Source organism: Musca autumnalis, unplaced genomic scaffold (genome assembly GCF_047663935.1).
Source record: "Musca autumnalis isolate F117 unplaced genomic scaffold, ASM4766393v1 scaffold_1, whole genome shotgun sequence".
Classification (NCBI taxonomy): domain Eukaryota; kingdom Metazoa; phylum Arthropoda; class Insecta; order Diptera; family Muscidae; genus Musca; species Musca autumnalis.
Genome location: NW_027411644.1, coordinates 162945912 through 162968079, shown reverse-complemented (window position 1 = coordinate 162968079; position 22168 = coordinate 162945912). Strand labels below are relative to the sequence as shown.

The window sequence follows — 22168 nt, the reverse complement described above, 5'->3', positions numbered from 1 at the left end:
TCGCCCGATTTTAGGTATTTGGTGCACCAATCCCGCTATGTATGTCCAATCTTGATGAAATTTGAAATGTGTGACGGATTTTGGTCTAGAAACATTTTTGGCAAATCATATTGAAATCGGTTCATAATTGGATATATGTAGCTCCCATATATATGTTCGCCCGATTTCAGGAAAATGATTGACCAAGCATGCAAATTCCATCAAATTACAATAACATTTGGAAAATGTTACGGAATTCGGACTACAAATAAGTTTGTCAAGTTATATTGAAATCGGTTCAGATATAGAAATAGCTCCCCTATATACATATGTTCAAATTTCATGGTTTTGTCTGTGCTTTGTTATAAGTTAATAAAAAAAGGTTCCAAATTTAGTAAAAATCGGCTAAGATTCCGCCACAAAAGCCAAAGTTTGCGATATCTTTGAAATTATATATTATTATTATATACGTCTATTAAATTTTTCCGAAATCCAATTGGTAACATTAATGGGTTTCCGATTATTCGCCAACCAAAACATAAAAATGTCCATATTTTTATGTATTACGACACCTGAAATCAGATTTTTATGAAAAGGCGCAGATAGGCGCAGCTAATTTTTTCACAAAATGATAGTACGCATTTATACCTTTCACCACATATATATAATATCCTAGATCTACCTAGATCTCAAAAGTTATACTCCAGAGAACACATGGATAACAAAGCAAAATACTCCAAAAAAGACATAACATCTAACTCAAAAATACATTTACCACACATAACATTTTTATTATTTGTTAACACTATCTTATTTTACATACCCATTGAAGAGCTTTCCATGTTTAAAAAATATAAAAATGTTGAAATGTTCTTTTTGGCGCCTAAAATGCTTTCACTACTTATTTATAATGAATGTCGGAAAATGATGCGTAAGAAAATATGTCACCATTGCCAGATCAGTATGTCGCTATGTGATGTTACCAGATTGATTTATTTTTTTATTTTTAGTGCTTCAGAGTGTTGGCAATCGAAATCCGTTATTATTTTTTTTCAAATTGTTCACTTCAAAAATTGACTTTTTGCCTCGAAAACCTGCCATTGGCCCCATCGTGGAGTGGTCCGATATTAAAATTTCAACACGTTGAACTTGTGGAGAAATTCCTAAAGGAATAGGCCACATATTATATTATATATATTATAAATTTAAGTTGATCATCGTAGGATATTTTTTAATCAGGACAACATGGAATACCATCGATGAAAATTGGATACCGAAATTCAATCAAATCTACAGACATACCACCGAATATGTGTTCCATTTCAAAAACAAATTTGAAGAAAATGCATTTACATTTGACAGGCTCAATTGAAAATAAGAGAGTTGAAGATTCGATCTTAAAATGATGTTCCAGTTTTATTTTACCATGTAGCAAGTAGCTTGTCAGAAAAATTTTTAAAATTTTAAAAGATTGATTGCAAGTTACTTTCATGTTTAAAGGCCGAATAAATACATATGTATATTTCAAGATCATAAGTTTAGCCCAAAAATACTTTGAATCTGAAAGAAAATTTTCCGTTGCAAATGTTTTCAGAACTATATCTGTATCTAATTCAAGCGATCTTTATTAAAATCTATATAGTGCCCACAAATCCAACAATTATGGAAAATACATCATTAATGAAATCGCTAGTAACTTAAATTACATTAACAATTATTTTATTGTCGTTTTATTCGACTACATACTTTTCATAATTGTAATTTAACTTAAATAATTAATTTAATTTTAGATTTACTTATGTTTACGCAATATTTTGTTGAATCCATTCAACATACGAACTGACACGCATATAGACACCGGGCAGGTTCGATTGTCCGCAATTCGTTTTGGGTCCAAATGCCACAATTCCCAAAAGGGTATATCGGCCACTGTTCGAACGATTCATAAAAGGACCACCACTATCACCTAAAACAAAAAAAAGCAATTATAGATCTGTAGCTGCAAAATAACAATAAAAACAATCAAACCTTCACACACATCCCGTTTAGCTTCTGATTGGGCACAAAACTCGCTAGGCGTTATAACAATGCTATTTTCAAAGTTTTCACTGTATTTGGCATAGCGTATAGCACATTCGGTGTTATTCAATACTGGCAAGTTTATATAACGTACCGTAGAACTGGCAACATTGGAAATTCCTAAAAAAATAATTGTAAATACATTTGTCAAAAAGAAATTAATTAAAAATAAAATAAACACAATTTACCATTATCACTCCAACCAGCCACAATACCCGTATTGCCCATTGCAATTTCACTGTCATTTTGAGGTAAGCAAATTTGTATTATTGGAACTGCAAAAAAGATAATTAATTACATGACCTATCTCTTAAAATAGTATTATTTATTACTCCTTGAATTGTGAGTCTTTGCTAATCTCACGAGGGCAACATCATTATTAAACAGGGGGTCATTGTAGCCGGGATGAATTGTAGTTTCGATTATTTTAAAATCTTGAAAATTCGTATCATCGCCTACACGCGCATAAATTCTAAAGAAAAATTAAAAAAATGTGTATCAGTATTTTTTCTGAGCTTATTTTTCATATGAAATGTTAATTCAAGTTTACACTTACAGTCTTAAATCTCTCACCAAATTATCCACACAATGAGCTGCGGTTAAAACATGTTCCCTGGTAATTATTGTACCCAAACATCGGTGACGAACAGTTCTGCTAGCTGGAAAGAAAACAGTAATAACATTATTTTGCAAATGGTTAGGTAGAGGGGAGAGTAGTCGCCACATGCCCTGGTGGACATACAATTAAACCAGAAGTAGATCTGTTGAGGGCTCTAGACTAGATTTATTGGAAGGAGGGAACTCTGCCGTATTTCATTTAAGGAATTCTGTACCCTTAACAAAACCCCTTAATTGTTTCAGGTCATTTACCATTACCTGATTAAGATCTGGTATTGTGCCGTTCCCTAAAAACTAGGATCTGATGTTTGCGAAAGCATTGACAAAGAAAATGCTCCAGTGTTTCGTCATCTTTTCCGCATGCCCTGCATATGCTGTTATTTGCACAATTAATTTTGTGCAGATGCGCTTATAAACCCAGGTGACCTATAATGACACCTGTAAACCTACTGAACTCTGCCTTGCCTAGCAGTAATAGGTTTTTAGTTTTTCCTCATTTTGGTCTCCCCATAGGATTTTTGTGGTTTTCCCTATTTCCTCTCTATTCCATAGGGATAAGTGGGAATTTTTTCCCACGTTTTTAACCCTAGACGAGACGCATTTAGTGGCTTTGAGTTCTCTAAGTTTAGTGTTGCTAATTCGTTTCCATTTTTTGCCAGAGAATTTACTATCTCATTACCTCTATTCCCCGCATTACCCGGTACCCATAGCATATTCACCGAACCATAGTTGTTGATCGAATTTATACACCCCAAGACTGTTTGTGATTTTACTGTCTTGGATGTTATTGCTTTGATTGCAGTTTTACCTTCCATAAGGACGTTAGCAGTAGTTGGTCTCGTGTTAGCATTAAGCCAGTTCAGACACTCTGTAATCGCTCGGATCTCCGCTTGATGGACCGTATTGTGATTCGGCAAATGAAAAGATATTTCTGTCTCTGGTTCTTCAAAGTGTCCTTATTTTTGTTTTCCTAGTGAAAAGACATACATATTTCCGTTTTTACCGGGTTTACGTTAAGACCTTGTCCAGTTGTACGCGAGTTTTAGGGCTGATTCAGCTCTTCTGCATAGCAAATATGGATTCGTACCCTTCAGAAGTATTATAACGTCGTCTGCATAGCAGACTGGGTCAAATCCCTCATCGGTTAAAGTGCTTAATAGGCTATTTATGGTAGTGACCCATAGGAGTGGGGATAATATTCTCCCTGCGGCGTACTCTGATCAACTTTGTCCCGTATACATCATGTTACATCATGTAGCCTGCAGCTTATCCACCTATTCCTTAGCATGTGGCTTATCCAGTCTCAAAGGGCCCGGTTCACCTGAAATTTATCTAAGGATTGGATAAGGGGTTCGGTGCGGACGTTATTGAAAGCACCGTCGATGTCAATGCATACCGCTAGTGTATACATCTTCCTGTCGAAGGTGCTGTAGATGTTGTACACCTTATGTAATGCGGTTTCCAATGATCTACTTTTAACGTATGCATGTTGTTTGTATTTAAGCATATCGTTTGGAATCTTGCTCTTAATCATGATATCGACTGTACGTTCGTTCAATGGTTTCAAGCAGCAGGGATGTTAGGCTTATCGGACGATAAGACATAGGAATTGCGTAACTTGCCTTCTCAGGTTGGAGGATAAATATTACCCTCGCCTCTTGCCAGGCTTCAGGCATTCTAAGCATGCGTTGAAGATTCAAGTTAGTTTGGACCCAATGTAGTCCATCTATTTCTGGAGTAAGGCCGGAAATATCTCATCCGGTCCTGCTGCTTTGAAAGGTTTGAAACTCTTGATGGCATCCTTTACCATCGCTTCATCAATGTTTGGTGCTTCGTCTGTAACATATTCCCTAACTAACGGCACCCCTGCATGTACCGCAGTGCTCGGCCGGAAATGCGTATTCAACAAAAGCCCCAACTTTTCCTCGATTATTTTCATCTTATTTCCCATATCATTCACCATAATCCGATATACCGACGATCCGAGAAGGAGTACTCTTCCGAGACCCTCCAATTCTGCATCTCGTTTATAAGATTTTCAGAACATATTGTTATACCCTCCACCATAATAATGGAGGTTTATATTAAGTTTGCCATTCCGTTTGTAACTCATCGAAATAATCATTTGCGACCCTATGTATATATATTCTTGATCAGCGTAAAATTCTAAGTCGATTTAGCCCTGTCCGTCCGTCTGTTGTAATCAAGCTATCTTCCGAATGAGTTGAGCTACATGGCTGAAATTTTGTACACATGTGTTTTTGTTCTCAACTTAGATCAAGTTCGAAGTTGGGCTATATCGGTCCACGATTTGGTATAGCCCCCATATACCGGTACCGCGCGATTTCAGATATTTTGACGGTTTTAGCCACATTTTCAGACCGAATTTGATATTTAGGGTTCCCAGTGATCAAGAAACTTCTCCAACAAGGTTTTCCAATGACCAAGAAACTTCTCCATCAGAAATGATGCGCATAGGTCCACGTTTTCTTGTAGCCCCATATGAGGGTACCGTTTGATTTCCGATATTTTAAAGTTTTTAGGTACATGTTCTGGCAATGTGGGATTTAGGGTTTCTAGTGGTCAAGTGACTTCTCTAGCTAATGTGTTTATAGGTACTTTCGCAACAGAAAGAAAACTGATAATTCCATATTAGCTCAGAGTATTTCATAGTGGAGGGTATAAAAAGTTAGGCCCGGCCGAACTTGACGGTTTTTAACTTATTATATCTAATACCTCTTCCCTAATCTTGTTAACAATTAATTTTCGTGAAAATGGACCTTTGGCCCCATACAAATTACTATGGAAATAAAGATAGCTCGGTTGGCATGTGTTAACGGTCGGCCTTTTGAGTTGGCGCCAGCAGGATTTCTTAAACTCACCACCGAAAAAAATTTTACCGTCAATTGCTGCAACAACCGAGCACAAATGCTGCAACAAATGTCATCATGATCAGAGATCTTTAACTACACTTTCGCCAAAAATTGTTATATTTTATGTGGGAGATATCCGAAGGAGAGGATATTTTAGCACAAAAATTATCTTTTGTGCGGTGGTACCCGAAGGATTGGACCGATATGGCCATCTTCGAACTTGATCTGGTTATCGGAACCAAAAATTGGACCAAATCGGTTGATCCGTTCGAGAGTTATCGTGTGTTCCAGCTAGCCAGACAGACGGACATGGCTAAATCGACTCCAAATTGTCTGAAACGGATTTTGTACAAACATACCTGTAGTGGATTCTCTAACTCATTTTTTGAGTTACCGACAATTGTCGGTACAATTAAAATGCTTATAATTTCGATAATTACCGATGTTTTTCGGTAAGTTAGCGATGAATAAAAAGCAGTCGTAGGGTGAACTTTTCATTCATAATTTTGCGTTTTAATTTGACCGATTTTTGTCGGTAACTCAAAAAATGTTTTAGATAAAATATGAATTCGTTCCCAACGATGAGGCACATTTTTCATCGTTGGGAACGAAAGGCAACAATTAGAGAAAAGTGGAAATCTTAGCTTAGTTCGCCTTATTAGTAATTAAGAGTTTGTTGTATGCTCTTTATAGTCATCTGTATATGATTCACCCTAATTTCATATTTTATCTAAAACAAAGAAGGTAATGTATAACATCATAATCTACATATCGTCACCATAAATGCCCGAAGACGTAACCCACAAAATCAAAACTTTACAGGAGAAGCAAAAAACGTTATAAAATGAAAAACTGTTTTAAGGAATATAATTCTTATGAGGGCGAGTATTCAGGACATTATCAATGGGAGTAATAAATGAAACCAAAACAGCGGAAACGCTTGGTTTTGGGATCCGTCATTACAACCGAAATGCCATTTCTTGAATAGGATCGTTGTTTTTGAACGTAGAAGTTTGAAATTTTGCCAGAGCATGTATTTTAACTTTATGTATCAGATTCCATAAAAAACGAATTTGGATTTGCGTGTGGGTTTCGTCTTCAGGCATTATTGGTGACGATATGTACTATAATAGCACATTTTTCATTCTTATACATATATAATATTCCCTTAATTTATAGAAGTATAAAATATTGCTGCATCAATTAGTTACTAAAATCTGCATTCCTTGCTTTAAATTTCTAGCTTTCAACCGTTCAACCAACAACATGGAAAACGATCAAGGAGAAAATATGAAATCACGTGTATCTCAATCTGTAACATCGGCGTTTGAAAATATCAGTGACCTATCGAATCGAATAAAACAATGTGCTTGTGGATTTGAAATGACCGAAGCCAGGTGGGGTTTGTGCCGTAGTATGAGCGTCTTTTTGGCCGGCGTTGTCCTAAGCATTCATTTACAAACTGTTGTTCGCAATGTTATGTACAAATGAGTAGCGACGATGTTATTTCATTTCGATTTTACATACTTACTTGTATTTAAATATGCCAGTCTAACAATCCAAGGATAAACATCTGAACTTTGTCCCTGCGGCAAGATACCACAATCTGTAGGATCTGGGTTTCGAATCTGTGGTAATGGTGTTGTTGTGAGAGGAACTACAAATGTTTCGTCCTGATTACGATTGGGTATATTGTAATTATGATAGTCATGGTGGTGATGATGATGATGATGGTGGTAGGGGCGAAATGGATACAGTGGCACCCCAAAATTATGATCATAACCATGATAATCTGGATGCGGTGTTGGTATGGTATAGGTTGGTCTATCATCATCTGTGGGAAATTTAAAACGTCCACAATTACGTGACCGACTGCAGGGTATTCCATTTATATCAACCTTTTCCTTTTTGTTTTCGGCGAAATCATCATCTTCTTCAATCGCTGCATCAGGATGTTGCTTTAAATATTCGTCATAATTATATTCTTCGCCAAATGATGGTGGACAATTTAATCCAGTCAATTCATCTAAATAATCTAATTTCGGACTTCCCTTTGCGTGCCTTTTATAAGGGGTTCTCGGTGGACAACACACAAATATGTTTGTTCCATCAAAATCGCAAATCGCTTCTTTTATTGTCTTCGTAATGAAAGGGATATCATTTGCGATATCTATCAATTCGTTAAACGTATCACAGTTCTTTAAGAGGATACATCGGCACTTGGTGGAATCGTCTGTGGGAAATGTTGCAGCTGGAATGGAGAAGAAAGTTTATTGAATTAAAGTGTAACTGAATCTACAAAATAATAGGTTAACATTAGACACAGATTAGCATGGACTTCCAAAGAACTCCATAAGGTGTCAGCAGCAACACCTGTTGCTGAATGAACAAGAAAAGAATCGTTAAGTTCGGGCGGGCCGATCTTTTTGTGCCCTCCACCATAAATTATTCTGAACTAAAATGAAATAATTAGTTTCCACGCATATCCACAATTTTAGGTGGAGAAGTTTTTCGACCACGCACACTCCAAAATGCTGAAATTAGGTAAACAAATGTATTTAAAAATGTCTTCAATCGGGCGGTAGCTTTATATGGGAGCTATATCAAAGTATGGACCTACGTTGACAATTTTAGAGGAGAAGTTTTTTGACCACTGAGAACCTTAAATGTCCAATAACATATAGTTCGGTCAACGAATATAGCTACATTGCTCAAAACTCTTAAAGTCGGGAGGTAACGTTACATGGGGGCTATTTTTTATGGAGAAGTTTAGTAATCACTGAGAAGCTTCTATGTCACGGTGCTCTTGAACCAACTTTAATTGTATACTTTGTGTTTTTGCGGATTCTAAAACTACAATGTTCATAGGTGAGAAAAATCAAAAAAACAAAAAACAAATCGCCGGAGCGCTTTTTAAATAAATCGCGATTAAAGTCGGCATTTTTAAGGGTTTTTTAGGATTTCGCGATTTTGCTTGGAAACCGCAAGTCCTATCGAAATGGGACAAAAGAAAATGTTGTTCTTCATGGATTTTATTGAAATAGGTTTAGATCCATGTATTTTTCCACCATTGATAGTGAAATCGGATGCGCATAAAAAGTGTATACAGTTTTTTGCACACTAAACTGTAGACGATGCTACATCGCAGCAGTTTTACGTGGCTGAAATACTCAGGAAATGACATAACACTGATATTTGCCACCATTTAGAGTGCAGAGAAAGGCGAGGCATGTGGGAACCATTCACCACCCTAAATTAAATTTGGACATTTACATAGTCAACAATGCTTTTGTTGCAAACAGCACAGAATTGTATACTTTGTGTCTTAAGTCTTTTGTTTTCATTCTTGAACGACTCATGTCAATCATTTTTGTGTTTCAATTGTACATTATTTGTAACATTTATTTGATCCAAGCAAACTAATGATTCATATCAGATTATCACATTACAATCCGTCTATCGACAGCAACGTGGGTTATACCGGCTTCTTAATGAATTCATGATCAAGGTAATTAATGACGAAATTTGTTTGATTTGTTCCTATATACAAAAATCATATGTGCTATACATACGTATACGTATGTATTAATGCTTATGTAATATATGCATATGTGGTAAACATTTAAGTTAGTTTTTTCCGCTTGTGCGTAAATCACACTGATCTTAAGTGCAAATAAACCTGCTGTTGAGGTAGCTGTTTTCATTCATTCGCCTAAATCATGTTTCGGTAGCCATTAACATGATTCGACAATTAGTTTGCCCTACAGTTCATTCACGCTTCTGTTATTGTTGCTGTTTTTTTTCTTCATTCACATTTAAATTTTTGGAAAATAACTGACCTGACCTACTTTAAATAAAATGTTTTTGGTTGTTATTTTATTGTTTGCTGTCGAACCGGATTTTATGTTTTCAGGGAGATTAATTATTTGAAGCAATGAGAAAATTTGCAGAATCTTTATTCGAGTAATTGTTTTATGGTGCTTTGAATAGAAATGCGTTTTCGTCACTGAACAGATGAGGAATGTTGGTAAATCGGATTTAAGTCAAAAGAATAATAAAGGCAGTTATGGTTGTCGAATATACGCAAATACTGTTGTCAGATTAATCATTAATAACAAATAAAATGCCAAACATTCTAAAATTGTGGGTACGATCATAAGTTCATTATGTATCCGGCATTAATGTTTCAATTGATGACGTAGCGCATCATGGATACTAAGTCGAATTTAATATGCAACAATTCGGAATATGAGTTGGTTTCTATTTCATCTTTCGAATATCCGTGAGCTAATATTTCACAGGCAAAACGCTTACCTTTACAATGATAACACAAGTCTTGACTAAAACCCATAAATAATATACCATCAATTTATAGAAAAGCGTATTTTGAATGGAACTATATATCACAAACCTTGTCAATTATTTCATATTCCATTTAAAAAAGGTTAAAATTTTTTTTTCGAGCTACATCAAAGATTTTTGGTATAAAGGTAAAGAAAAAAATTCCCAGTACGAAGCTGCTCGCGAGCAAATTTTTGGTTGTTGCAAACAAAAGTTATGGTCGTTTTATTTCGGCTTTTAAGAAAAAAAAAAAAATATTATAAGAACGCCAATTATTGTAATGAACTCAATTGTTACTAAAAGTTCTCTCGAAGTGACTTCAGCGAGTAGATTGCATACAATGTTAATCAGAATTCGCGGAATGTACATAAATGTGATAAATTATTGAATATGTCAACTCTTTTTCAAAATTAAGGTCTATTTATCGGTCATAAAATTACATAAACATTTGTTGTGGATCAAAACTTCACGGCGAATCAAATGGGACTAAAGTCATTCAGATTGGTATTATAGTTTCGATGTTACAGACAAAATAAACACACATTTGGGTCAAAAAAATAATTTTTTGTATGAAAAAATATTTTTTCACATGCATTATGTATTTGAAAATATTCGAAAAATTAAGTAAGTTTCCTATACTATCCTATACTTCCTTCAAAGGGGGATGCTATCGAACAAAGAAGTTCTTCCGATGGATGCATATTTCTAGAAACTTTTCTTTTTCTATCTCCGGTAAAGGACTTTACGAAGACAAACAAAAAAAAACTGATGGGAAACCGATTATTGTTCCTCAAAATCTCAACGAATAAATTAGTATCAGTCGATTTTCGGACCATTACGTCAGGAAAGATAGACTTGCCCACTAAAAACATAATATCGCTGCAAACAATACCACAAGGAGTATCTTCGGTAAAAATGTTTATAGAATCCTCGAACAGAGCTTAAACTGTACTTAAACAAAAATGTTGAAGCTTTGTGTGGGAGTTACCCTAAAGAGCGCATCGATACGGCCCATTTTCGAGCTTAAACTATGTTTGGACAAAGTATTACTAAATCCAAAGTTTGGAACAAATCGGTTAATCCGTTTAAAAATATCGAGCATAGAATTTTATCGAAAATGTTTGAACTTTTGTGGGGAAGGTACCGGAAGGAGTGGACCGATAAGCACGATCTTCGAGCTTTATCGAAGACTCGCATAAATATTACGATATTCTAAGTTTGGACCAACGTACAAGCCACTGCACATGGTGGCTGTAGGCGTTTTTTACAGCTGCCGGGCCATTTTCTCATTAAGAATAGATTTGCCACGGGGAACAACCTATTGCAAAAAAAAATCAAAACATTTCGAGAGCAGGTCTTAAACTGCACTTTTCTGGAAATTTTCTGTGGAAGGTTTCCGAAGTAGTGGACCAATATAGTCCATCTTCGAACTTGATTTTAGTTGGAACAAAATATTAAGAGAGCCGAATTTTGGATAGAATGGGTTGATCCGTTCGAGAGTTATCGGGCTTTCCAGCAATATAGACAGACGGACGGACATGGCTAAATCGACTCGATATTGTCTGAAACGGGTTTCGTCCAAACATACTTGGGGCTTAAAACCTTTATTTCGATCAGCCACATTCTGGTCAATTGTAAATTCCATCATTAGCCTTAAGGCTGAGGGTATAAAAAATGTAGATTGGGCAAAATTTTGTTCATGGATTTTTACTAAAAGAAGAATTCTTTACACAACCTAAGAGTTTTTCTATACATGTTTAGACCTTGGATTGGGAGCCAGAATTTCATTTTAAACTAATTCAAGACTGGTTGTCAGAGTTTTGCTTGCTCCTGAACAATTTACGGGATCCACGAGGATAAACCAGAATTTCTCTAAGAGAAGACCAACGATTGAATGCCAAAATTAGTGCATTGTCAGATAGGATATTTCTATGGTTTCCGACTTTCTGTTGGTCATTAAACTACGTTGGTCTTATCGAAGTGATATCACTGAGTTGAATGATACTTATATACTGTAGGTGTAAGTTATAGCATACATCTGAAGTGTTCTGACGGGGGTCTCCAATTTAATAAATATAAGTCTGCAATAAGGTTTACATCATTGTTAAATAAAAAATTTTCGCTAACATAAATTTCCAAAATGTTGGTCCGGTGTTCAAAGTTTCGGAAAAATTGGATACTAATTCGTAAATTTCTGAGATCCTCAATCATTTTTGTTGGCGTCAAAAAAAAATGTAGGTCATAGGGGACTAGGGTGCAACATACCGCGCAAAAAAAAATAAAATTATCCGAGGCACTTCCTTGAAATTGACTTTTGCGACAAATGTTGAAATTTTCGATGAAAATCACTTGATATATGCCATATTCCATCTCGATCTATTTCGGGAAAAAATATCACAATGTGCAAAGTTTGGGCCAAATCAATTATTCCCTACGAGAGTAAATTGATGTTCCCAAAAGAGTATACTGATATGGCACATCTTCGAACTTTATCTAAGATACGCAGAAATATTATGACATACAATGTTTGGGCCAACGCAGTATTTGGCTCAAGAGTTTCCGTGCGCACCAGCCACTACTCATGATGACCATGCGGGGTTTTCAGAGCTTTCGGGACATTTTCTCATGAAGTATGAACTTGTCCCTGAAAAAAGCTTGTACTGTAGTAATAAACATCATCATTTAATATTCACTGGAATCTGGAACCAAGTCTATTAATAAGAAAATTAATAGCATTTATTCTTGTTTCACCGTGTTATTAAATAACAAGTTAATCAAATGTTCAGATTAAAGTTGAAGATGACTTTCCATCCTTTGTTGCAATAGTTTTGAAAAAATATTAATGATAATGAAGTGAATTGTTTAATATACGATTATTTTTTCTAAAGTGTTTACGACACAACGATTAGTTATAAACTCAACAAACTGGGTAATCAGTTATATACTTAGCTAACAGGATAGACTTTGTTGTAATGAGGAAATATACGCATAAATCATTAACAGCATTTGACATATAATTTACGCACAACATTTTCGATGTTGGTCTCCTAATACTAGGAAGTCGTACAGAGCACACTCATGAGATACATATATGTACAAAAATTAATATTTTGTCTAAGGAAACTGAATGCAAATCAATGGATTCCACGCGATTTGTTGTTGTTATTGAAAATTTCGGCTACTATTACTCTACATGTCCACAAAAATACGACTAACAATTCCTCTCCTGCCGTAAGATATAACGGTATTTTTAAATTCAGTCAGGCTGGTTCTAATCAGATGAACCGGAGAATTTTGCTGACTTCCGTATCGTCAGTTGCTTTGTGTTTTTTAAACTTCGTCAAAATATAACAGTTGCACACTCATGAATTGTTCCTCGAAAATGCAACTAAATGTATCAGAAATAAAAATGATATATGTTTGCTTTTTACCTGCGTTAAAAATGCGTATTTTTGACGTTTTGAAACATGTAGCTTAGCAGTTGTTAAGTACTAAGGCGTTAAGAAACATACTACTTAACACATTTCCAGTCATTTGCCAGGCAACTGACGATACGGATGTCAGCATACCTTTGCCAAACCACGTTAGGTGCTTGGCAAAGTTGAGCAGGATAGTGGGATCTATGGATGGGGAACCTACAAAGTAGATGTTCCACAGTATATATCTCTTCCGCATCATTACATAGCCTACAGTAGCCTTTCATACTGGATCCATCTGTGTATGTTGCCAGACCTTCCAGAGGAGAATTACCTTCAGCCCATGTGTCCCTACTCGGTAAAATAACGGGTAATTAGTACATAACGCATGTCATTTAATTCAAATTGATTAATGTTAAGACTTTCGCATTTCCGAAGTGAGAAATTCGCAACGATTCTGACTTTCAGAGCCTAAAAGTCGTCCTCGCAGCTTGAAACTGGATTATCCAAAGCTTGGATATCCAGGATTACATTTAAGACGATCTGAGGAGTGCTCTTAATTGACCCGGTAATCAATATTGACGCAGACCTTTGCACCCTTGATATTTTGGGCAGTCATGTTTTATTCTCAAGTCCAACCAGGTTAAGATGGGTAGGACAACGGTTACATACCGCCAGTTTAATACTTGTGGTCTCAGTCTCCAACTTCTGTTGAGTTCTTGCAGGAGTAGAATGCAGTAAATTCTTTCTTCATCCGCTCTTCGAACAGTCCTTTTCCATGCTCTACCGAAGTATTTTGTTTCCGGAGAAAGTACCAAAGCAATTTGGGTTTCCTTGTGAATGTTTAAATGTTATTACGTTAGGATCCCACCGTGGTGCAACGGTATGCAGACTCGCCTTGCACGCTAAAGGTCCGGGGTTCGATTCCTAGATCAGACAACATCTCATTTTCAACGGTGACAAAATACCCCTCAAAGTAATTTTGGCAAATTTCCTGAGTATTTGAGCCATGAAAAACTGCTCTACAAGTGGTGTGTTAAGACACGACGTTTGGACTTGGGAATAAAAAGTAGGACCCATATCAGTGAGCCAATATGAATCCCTTCTAGGATGTTTGTGGAACAATTATTATACCCTACACCACTATGTGGGGAGGGTATTATAAGTTGGTTTTGGCCAAAAAGTTTGTAACGCATCGAAATAATGGTCGTAGACAACATACTTATATATACCAAAATAAATGTCTCGACGAGCTGATTCGATCTGGCTATGTGTGTCCGTCCGTCCGTCTGTCCATCTAAACCTTGTAATCACGCTACAGGTCGCAATTTTGATCGGATCGTCACGAAATTTTGGATGTTGATGGGGTCCCGGAGGGGAAGAAGCCTACTGATTTTGGTGATGGTCGGATAATATTTAGGGGTCGGAATGGGCAAAAAACTTATGTGGATAAAAAGACAACGTTTTTTTCCAAAGCGAATATCTCAGCAAAACCAATACCTGACAATAAATGTAGAAAATATCGCCTTTCTAATGATGTAAAGTAGGTTCTCGTAGGTGATCAAACAACGAAGATATCACAATAGTCGCAAATAAAACCCAAATTTTCATTTTTGCGATTTTAATAATAATGACGAATATCACAGCTTTGGTTCCGGACCTTCCAAAAGCAAAGTCTGACAATGAAAGTAAAAAATCCCATCGTTATAATGATGTAAAGCAGGTTGGCGTAGGTATCCAAATAACGGAGATATCGCAATAGTCGTTAATACATCCCATTTTTCCACTTTTTTGGAAATCACGCTACAGGTCGCAATTTTAATTGGATCGTCACGAAATTTTGGGTGTTATTGGGGGCCCCACAGAGGAAAAAACCTTTTGATTTTTGATAATGGTCGGATATTATTCAGGGGTCGGAATGTGACAAAAAAAAAAATATTTGGAAAAAGGCCAACGTTTTATTTCAAAGTTAATATCTCCCTTCTGTAGGAGGTATATCGAAAGCAAAACCTGGCAAGGAAAGTAGAAAATATCACCTTTACAACGATGTGAAGTAGGTTGTCAAACAACAGAGATATCGCAATAGTCGGTAATGCATCCCTTTTTCCATTTTTGTGCAATCACACTACGAAATTTTGATTGGATCCTCACGAAATTTTGGGGGTTGATGGGGGTCTAACACAGAATGAAGCCTATTGATGGTTGGCATACATCTCACTTTTCCATTTTTTATTTGGGTTGTACTGCACTTAAATGCGTTTCAAAAAAATTGACCTGTGTTAATGAGGACATTCAGAGCAAAGGCGCTAAGCTATCCCAATTTTAATATTTTGAATTTTATTAGTCAAAAGCTTATGAACAGGGGTAGTGGTGTAGGGTATCACATAGTCGGCCCCGACCCGACTATAGCCTTGGCTCACTTGTTATTATTATATTACTAGCAGACCCCGGTAAGCGTTGTTGACCCGTCGTAATGAGTTTTAATGATAACTTTTTATGGACTTTATGCTTTTTTTCGTAGTCATATCCACTCCCTGTAATAATATGTATTTGCCTTTATTTGTTCGTAAGCAGTTAGATTTTGCTGTACTTATGTCCGGAATTAATTATTGTATTGAGGTAGTTTCTGGCACTTGCCAAGAGAACTTTATGAGTATGGAGAAACTCTATAACATGGTTTTGCGTTTCGTTTATCAGCTAAAACGATACGATCACGTCTCGATGCAATTTTTGGGAGTCCCTTTTAATTGTTAGTAATTGTTAGTAATTTTTTATAAAATTATGACAAATTGTTAAGTCGATTTATGGTTTTCATGGCTGATAGACCGTTATACCTCACCATTTAAGGAAATTTGTAAATATATTGTTTTTCTTGATCGGAAGCGCAACCACCGTTGTCTGGATAATTAATTTGCAAGCCAATACACTCATAAGTATAGAAAATATAGCGATTATAAAACAATAGGCCCCGAAATTCGTCTACAAATATGTATATGCTACCCATTTGCAGCAGGGACCATCCCTGTACATTCCCTGCAAATTCCAGGGAAATCGTTTCAGTAGTTTTGTAGATGTCTTTGGGCCCAAAAAAGAGTAGGTAAGGTCGGAGATACAACCAAACTTGTCTCGCAAATTAATTTCCAAACCGATTAATTCGTGATTATTGTAAATATAGCATTTTTAGAAAATAGGATATTGGGGAAATACCTCGCCCCCTCCGAAACTAAATTTGTGGCCTATTTTCACCGGGGCCATCCCTGTACATTCCCTGACCATTTGAGGAAAATCGGTTCAGTAGTTTTTGTAGAAAAGATTAAAATAGAAAATTGAAAAAGTGGATGTAAAAGTGGGCGTGGTCATATTTTCTTTGCATAACAAACTTAAGTTGGGTTATGACGAACATTTGATTTTTATTTATAAAGATATAGCATTTTTAAAGAAATAGGGTATAGAAGAAGTACCCCGCCCTTTCCGAAATTCAACAAAATATTTAGCCCATTTTCACCGGTGGATATCTCTGTACATTCCCTGACAATTTCAGGAAAATCAGTTCAGTAGTTTTTGTAGAAAATATTAATTGTTTGTTTTGTTGATTGTTGAAGTTCAATCTCATTTTCGATTGCTTGAGTGGAGTATTCCCCCATTGGCTCAACTTCATTTATTACCCTCTATTACAGAGAGTAATGTTTTTCAAAACGAACTGACAGTGTTGCAAAATTTTACTGATCGCTACCAATTTTGCAACACTGTCAGTTCGTTTTAAGAAACATTACTCTCTGTAATAGAGGGTAATAAATGAAGTTGAGCCAATGGGGGAATACTCCACTCAAGCAATCGAAAATATTAATTTTTAAAATTGAAAAAAAAATTGGTCGTAAAAGTGGGTGTGGTCAAATTTTCTTTGAATAAAAACCTAACTTGGGTTATGGCGAATATTTCAAAAAAAGAATTATCCAAATCGGTCCAGCCGTTCTCAACTCAACGACATTTGATTTTTATTTATATATGTAGATTATATTATACACATGGCACAATTACCAAGGTAGTGGTATCACACCAGCTGTTCGAATATGAAATGTCAAATACCTATATAAAAAAAAATTATTTTTGTTGAAATTTCCCCAACAACATAAAGAAATTTTGAAATAAAATATTCAAAATTTTACGATACCACTACCTGGGTAATTGTGTCATGATTATACATTAGTGTCATTTAAATGAATTCTGTAACCGACTTTTTGGTGGCCAACATTACGCCGAGGGCTATTTTTGACACAGTTGAAAATGTGATGTTGTCTATCCCGGAACTTTTTTTTTCATTTTTCATTTGTTTATTGAATCTATGGAATTATAATCCCTACAGACTAGTTTATTTACTATCAAAATATAAATCTAGGATTTTTTTTAAATTTGTCTGGGGAGTAGGTAAAATCTAAATCAATTTCCAAATTAGTTTTATTAATGCATTTAATAGTCCCAGAATAGGTTCGTTTTGACCATAATTACTTCTGTGGGTTGTAACGTTAAAATATTAAACAGGGATCTAGTTGGCGCTTTGAATCCAATAAAGCATAACAAATCAACCAATGATATCAATAGCTTTGTTCCTTCACTTTTTTAATAGTAAAAGTGACAAGAGAGAAAACAAGAGGAAAAAAGTAAAGGAATGGAAAAATAGTAGATCTTGCAGCAATGTCAAAAAAAAAACATGGTTGCTTAAAATATAACAACAAATAAAATAAATGTCACGTTTTTTTATATTTTATTTCATTGGTTTAAAATTTTTATTATTTATACTTATTTTATTTTATTTCTTTTTATTTTGCTTTGACAATGCACGTTGTTTTCTTTTACCTTAATTGTCAAATAAATGTCAAATTAGCAGTTTGACAGATTTTCCACTTTTTACACACCGAAATTTGTCGAGCAGAAAGTAGTAAAAGAGAATGCCATTTTAGGATGGTCTCTCTTAGGTCTTGCTTCAAGTTTTACTACTTTTTGGGGTTAAGGAACGCTTTTCGAGTTAAAAATGGTAAAAGTGGTAAAACTTTAAGTAAAGGAACAAAGCTATTATTGGTCTGTTCCTTTAATTTTGAAAATTGTAAAACCGGCAAAAGTAGTAAAAGTTGTAAATTGCCCCCATATGAATTGTATTGTGTCTGAAGTAAAGGAACGCTTTTCGAGTAAAAAGTGTTAAATCTTGAAGGTTCTTGCACGTAAAGGAACAGAGCTTATGTGTGGAATAATATGCATTCCATTTCAAGTTTAGATCTGACGAATGGGGATGGTATACAATATGATATACAATATATATACAACTACAGTTGAGTTGCTATCCATAATCGACCCCTAAGTCTGTCTGTAGTGCGATTCTTTAACACATTTTTGAAGTTACCGACAAAAATCGGTAAAATTAAAATGCTCATAATTTTGGTAGTTAAAAATATTATTCGGTAAGTAAGCGACAAATAGAAAGTAGTCGCAAAGTTTTACCGATAGCAACAGTGTTGTCAACATTTATGTGAACATTTCATTCATAATTTTGCGTTTTAATGTTACCGATTTTTGTCGGTAACTTAAAAAATGAGTTAGAGAATCGCACTACTGGTTACCCTAAAATATGTAACAATTTGTACCAATTGTTGCTGGAAGTCGTCTGTTAACACAAAAGTCCAGCAAAAGAGAGCGATTCGAGAGAGACATTTTGACAGTTCTTTTACTGAGAGTTTGTAAATTCTTGCTGGACAAATTTCTTCTAGCAACCACTTGCAACTCTTCTTCCTCCTAAAAACAATCAATCATCTGTTTTTAATTATTCGGTGAAAATTAAAAACAATTTTTTTGTGGAAATAGCAAGCCTAATTGTTTTTGTGGAGAATAAAGTTACAAGGTGGAAAATTTCCTTTTTTGGGTCATTTTCTATTTTATTTTAATAAAATACAAAATGTTTGCTTCCTTTGGTTCCTTTATTGACGGACAAATTGTGCTGTTTTGGCAAATCAGCTGATTTCTTGCTGGGAAGGTGTCTGTTTGCTTTTTACAATTTTCTTGCAAAAGAGAATAAAAACTTCTTACTCTCTGAGAAAGTTCTTGCTGGACAATTCTCGCTGTGAAAGTAACCAGACAGACCTATTATTACACCATGAATTGAAGATATTTTTGGAAATAATTTAATACCCTAGACAGACGGCAGCGTTAATTTCCATTAACTGCCTTAATTCAAATTAATTCGTGCATTATCCACATTCGTAATGCACAAAATCAAAGAAAAGCCCATATTCATGTAGGAGAGAGAGCATATTCATCACAATTTGCATTGAAAATCAATTGTCTTTTGTCAAATTTCCATGTTTAAGAAAATAAAAAAGGAAAACAAATCAGAAATTTTCGCGTTTCTTTTAAATAAGTAGTGGTCTTTCTCGAATAGAATAGCAGCTAATCGTTTTTCGGGCCTTCTGTCAAATCTATTTTTTAAATTTTTATTTTCACAACCATTTCATTACCCACCATATCATTCTTTAAATGTTCCTTTAGAGTTTTGCGACATTTTTTTAATATTAAAAAGACTCAAAAATATCACGAATAAATTAAATTTATTTTTGCATTATCGTGGTGAAAAAGTCTATGGTAGAAAGTATATTTGTTTCGCATATTTTGGCGAACTTTTGTAAAACTTTATGAAATGGTCTGCTGGGTACAAACAAACAACACAAACAGCTGTTTCATAAATGCAGAAACTATCGTCTGTCAGGGTAAAAAGTTAATTCAAATTAAGGAATTTTTAATGCAAATTAACTCTGCCGTCTGTCTAGGGTATAATATCATCAAGAGTTTACTATTTTTGAAATTTTAAAAATTTTTTCCGTTATGAATTTCTCAAAAAAAAAAGCACAAAATATGCTATATATTCTTGCAGGTTCTGGAACAGAGGTAAGGTTTGTGTTATGCCACGCGGTGAAACTTGCACTAAAAACTTTCCCATTTTATAGACGTTTTTAGGGTAAAAACACAATGGATTTTTCTTGCTTGCGTTGCTTCATTTTTGGTAAAAGAATAAAGAACGGCTAAGATGAATTTGAACTAGTTTGCTTTTTTCAATTATTCTTTTACTAAAACTAAGCGAAGAAAGCAAGAAACGAGCTGATTGAGTTTCGGTCCTTAAGGACTGGGTACATAAGCCGCCTAGTCGCCTTGCTTTCTTGCCTTGCATCGTTTCTGACATAATAAACATAAAAGAATAAAAAAGGGCGATCCAATTTCGAACTAGGTTGCCTTTTCTTATTTATTCATTTATTTTTATTATGTCAGAATTGAAGTAAGTAAGCAAGGCAAGCAGGCGAGGTTGCTTATGTACCCAGGCCTTTAAATCGCAATTTCATAAAATTATTCTAGCATTGAACTCGATCTAAGGACGCATAATATCATGAAATTTATTTCATCGTGTAGCACGGGGGGTTTCGAAGACTAAAGATTTGGGTTTTCTCATTCGTTTCTATTCCCTGTCGCTATCGAAATACATACAGACCCTGTATCTGTATACTGCCAAAAATATATTTTTAATATTTGCAGGAGATGTTTTTATACCATGCCAAATATTTGGACTTTAGGGCCCCAACAACTATGTTACATATATTTTTTATTGTTTTACTGCAAATTTTGATTGTTAAATTATATTACATAACAACAAAACATTTATTTTTATTTGAAGCTCAAATTCTTAGAGAGTTTACCATTTAAATGGTTATAAAGGTTTTTAGTTAATGGGTTTTTAAATCTTTGTTTATTTTATACATATTCACCAAATAAAGTATTATTAATATATGCACCTTGTTTAATCCAAATGAGGACAAGAATACTGATAACAGCACTAAAGTGTGTTTTATATGAAAGCATTTTAGAGATGGCAAAATTTCACTTTATTTATTTACACATTTCTTTTTGCGATTTCAAATATTTATTTTTTTTTTCAACTCATTGAAATATTCACTTTTTACTATTTTTAATCAATTCGTTTATTTATTTTCTTATTTTGTTTTCCGTTTTCGACGCGTTTCGAACCAGTTCACAGTTCAGCTTTTACGAAAGCACCGCAACGTTTAACGTTTTATGTGATAATGAAAAGATTTTTTAATAACAACAGAGTTTTTTTTCGCTGGGTATCTCTCTCAGAGTATCTGTGGGCTAGCGTAACAAAATGCGCTATAAGAAGCTGAGCGCTGATATTCAGCAATGCGATCGACGACCGAGATGGTGCGTTGGTACCATGCCAATTGTCCATGAATAATTTGTTTCTTTTAATTATTTATTGTTCTGCAGCATTTAACATTTTCTTTAGTGATATCGGAAACGTTCGTAAATACATACTACTTATGTACAGAGAGGTACTTACTGCTGTCTGGACAAAACACAAACAATAGACACAGGGCATGACCGTAGAAACATGATTGCTAATTTTTCTGTACAGATAACTTAACAATATTGTAAATGAAACAGGTTTATAACAGCAAAACAAAACAAACAAAAAATAACAATAAATATAAAATGAGTGACCATCGATTAATATCAATCCGGCCAATTGTGAATTAACTGTGGAGAGCATCAAAACGTGCATAAAATTGTGTCGTCGTCTTATCACAATGATGATTACACTAATATACAAATGTATTTCCCGTTTGTATGAAATGAATCCAAGAATTTTAATCTTCTATCTAGTCCTGGTCCACATTAGCGTGAATTTCATTAACAATTTTCATGAAATTATGCGTTTCTAGATCGTGTTCCATAGTAGAGTAAAATCATAAAATTGCTGTATATGCACCTTGATTAATCCAACGCATAATTTCATGAAATTTTTTAATGAAA

The 22168-nt window shown here is 34.9% G+C and overlaps 1 protein-coding gene across 1 annotated transcript; it reads right to left on the bottom strand.

Annotated features, from left to right (window-relative positions):
• Nucleotides 1-1676: 1676 nt before the first annotated feature.
• On the bottom strand, nucleotides 1677-21584 carry LOC141388673 (phenoloxidase-activating enzyme 1). The gene is made up of 7 exons (XM_073958824.1): nucleotides 21133-21584; nucleotides 7081-7800; nucleotides 2615-2717; nucleotides 2391-2530; nucleotides 2247-2333; nucleotides 2008-2178; nucleotides 1677-1945 (listed from the first exon to the last, which is right to left on the bottom strand). The coding sequence occupies exons 1-7, from the start codon at nucleotides 21197-21199 to the stop codon at nucleotides 1782-1784; spliced, it is 1452 nt and encodes a 483-aa protein (XP_073814925.1). The 5' UTR covers nucleotides 21200-21584; the 3' UTR covers nucleotides 1677-1781.
• Between the last annotated feature and the right edge of the window lie 584 nt (nucleotides 21585-22168).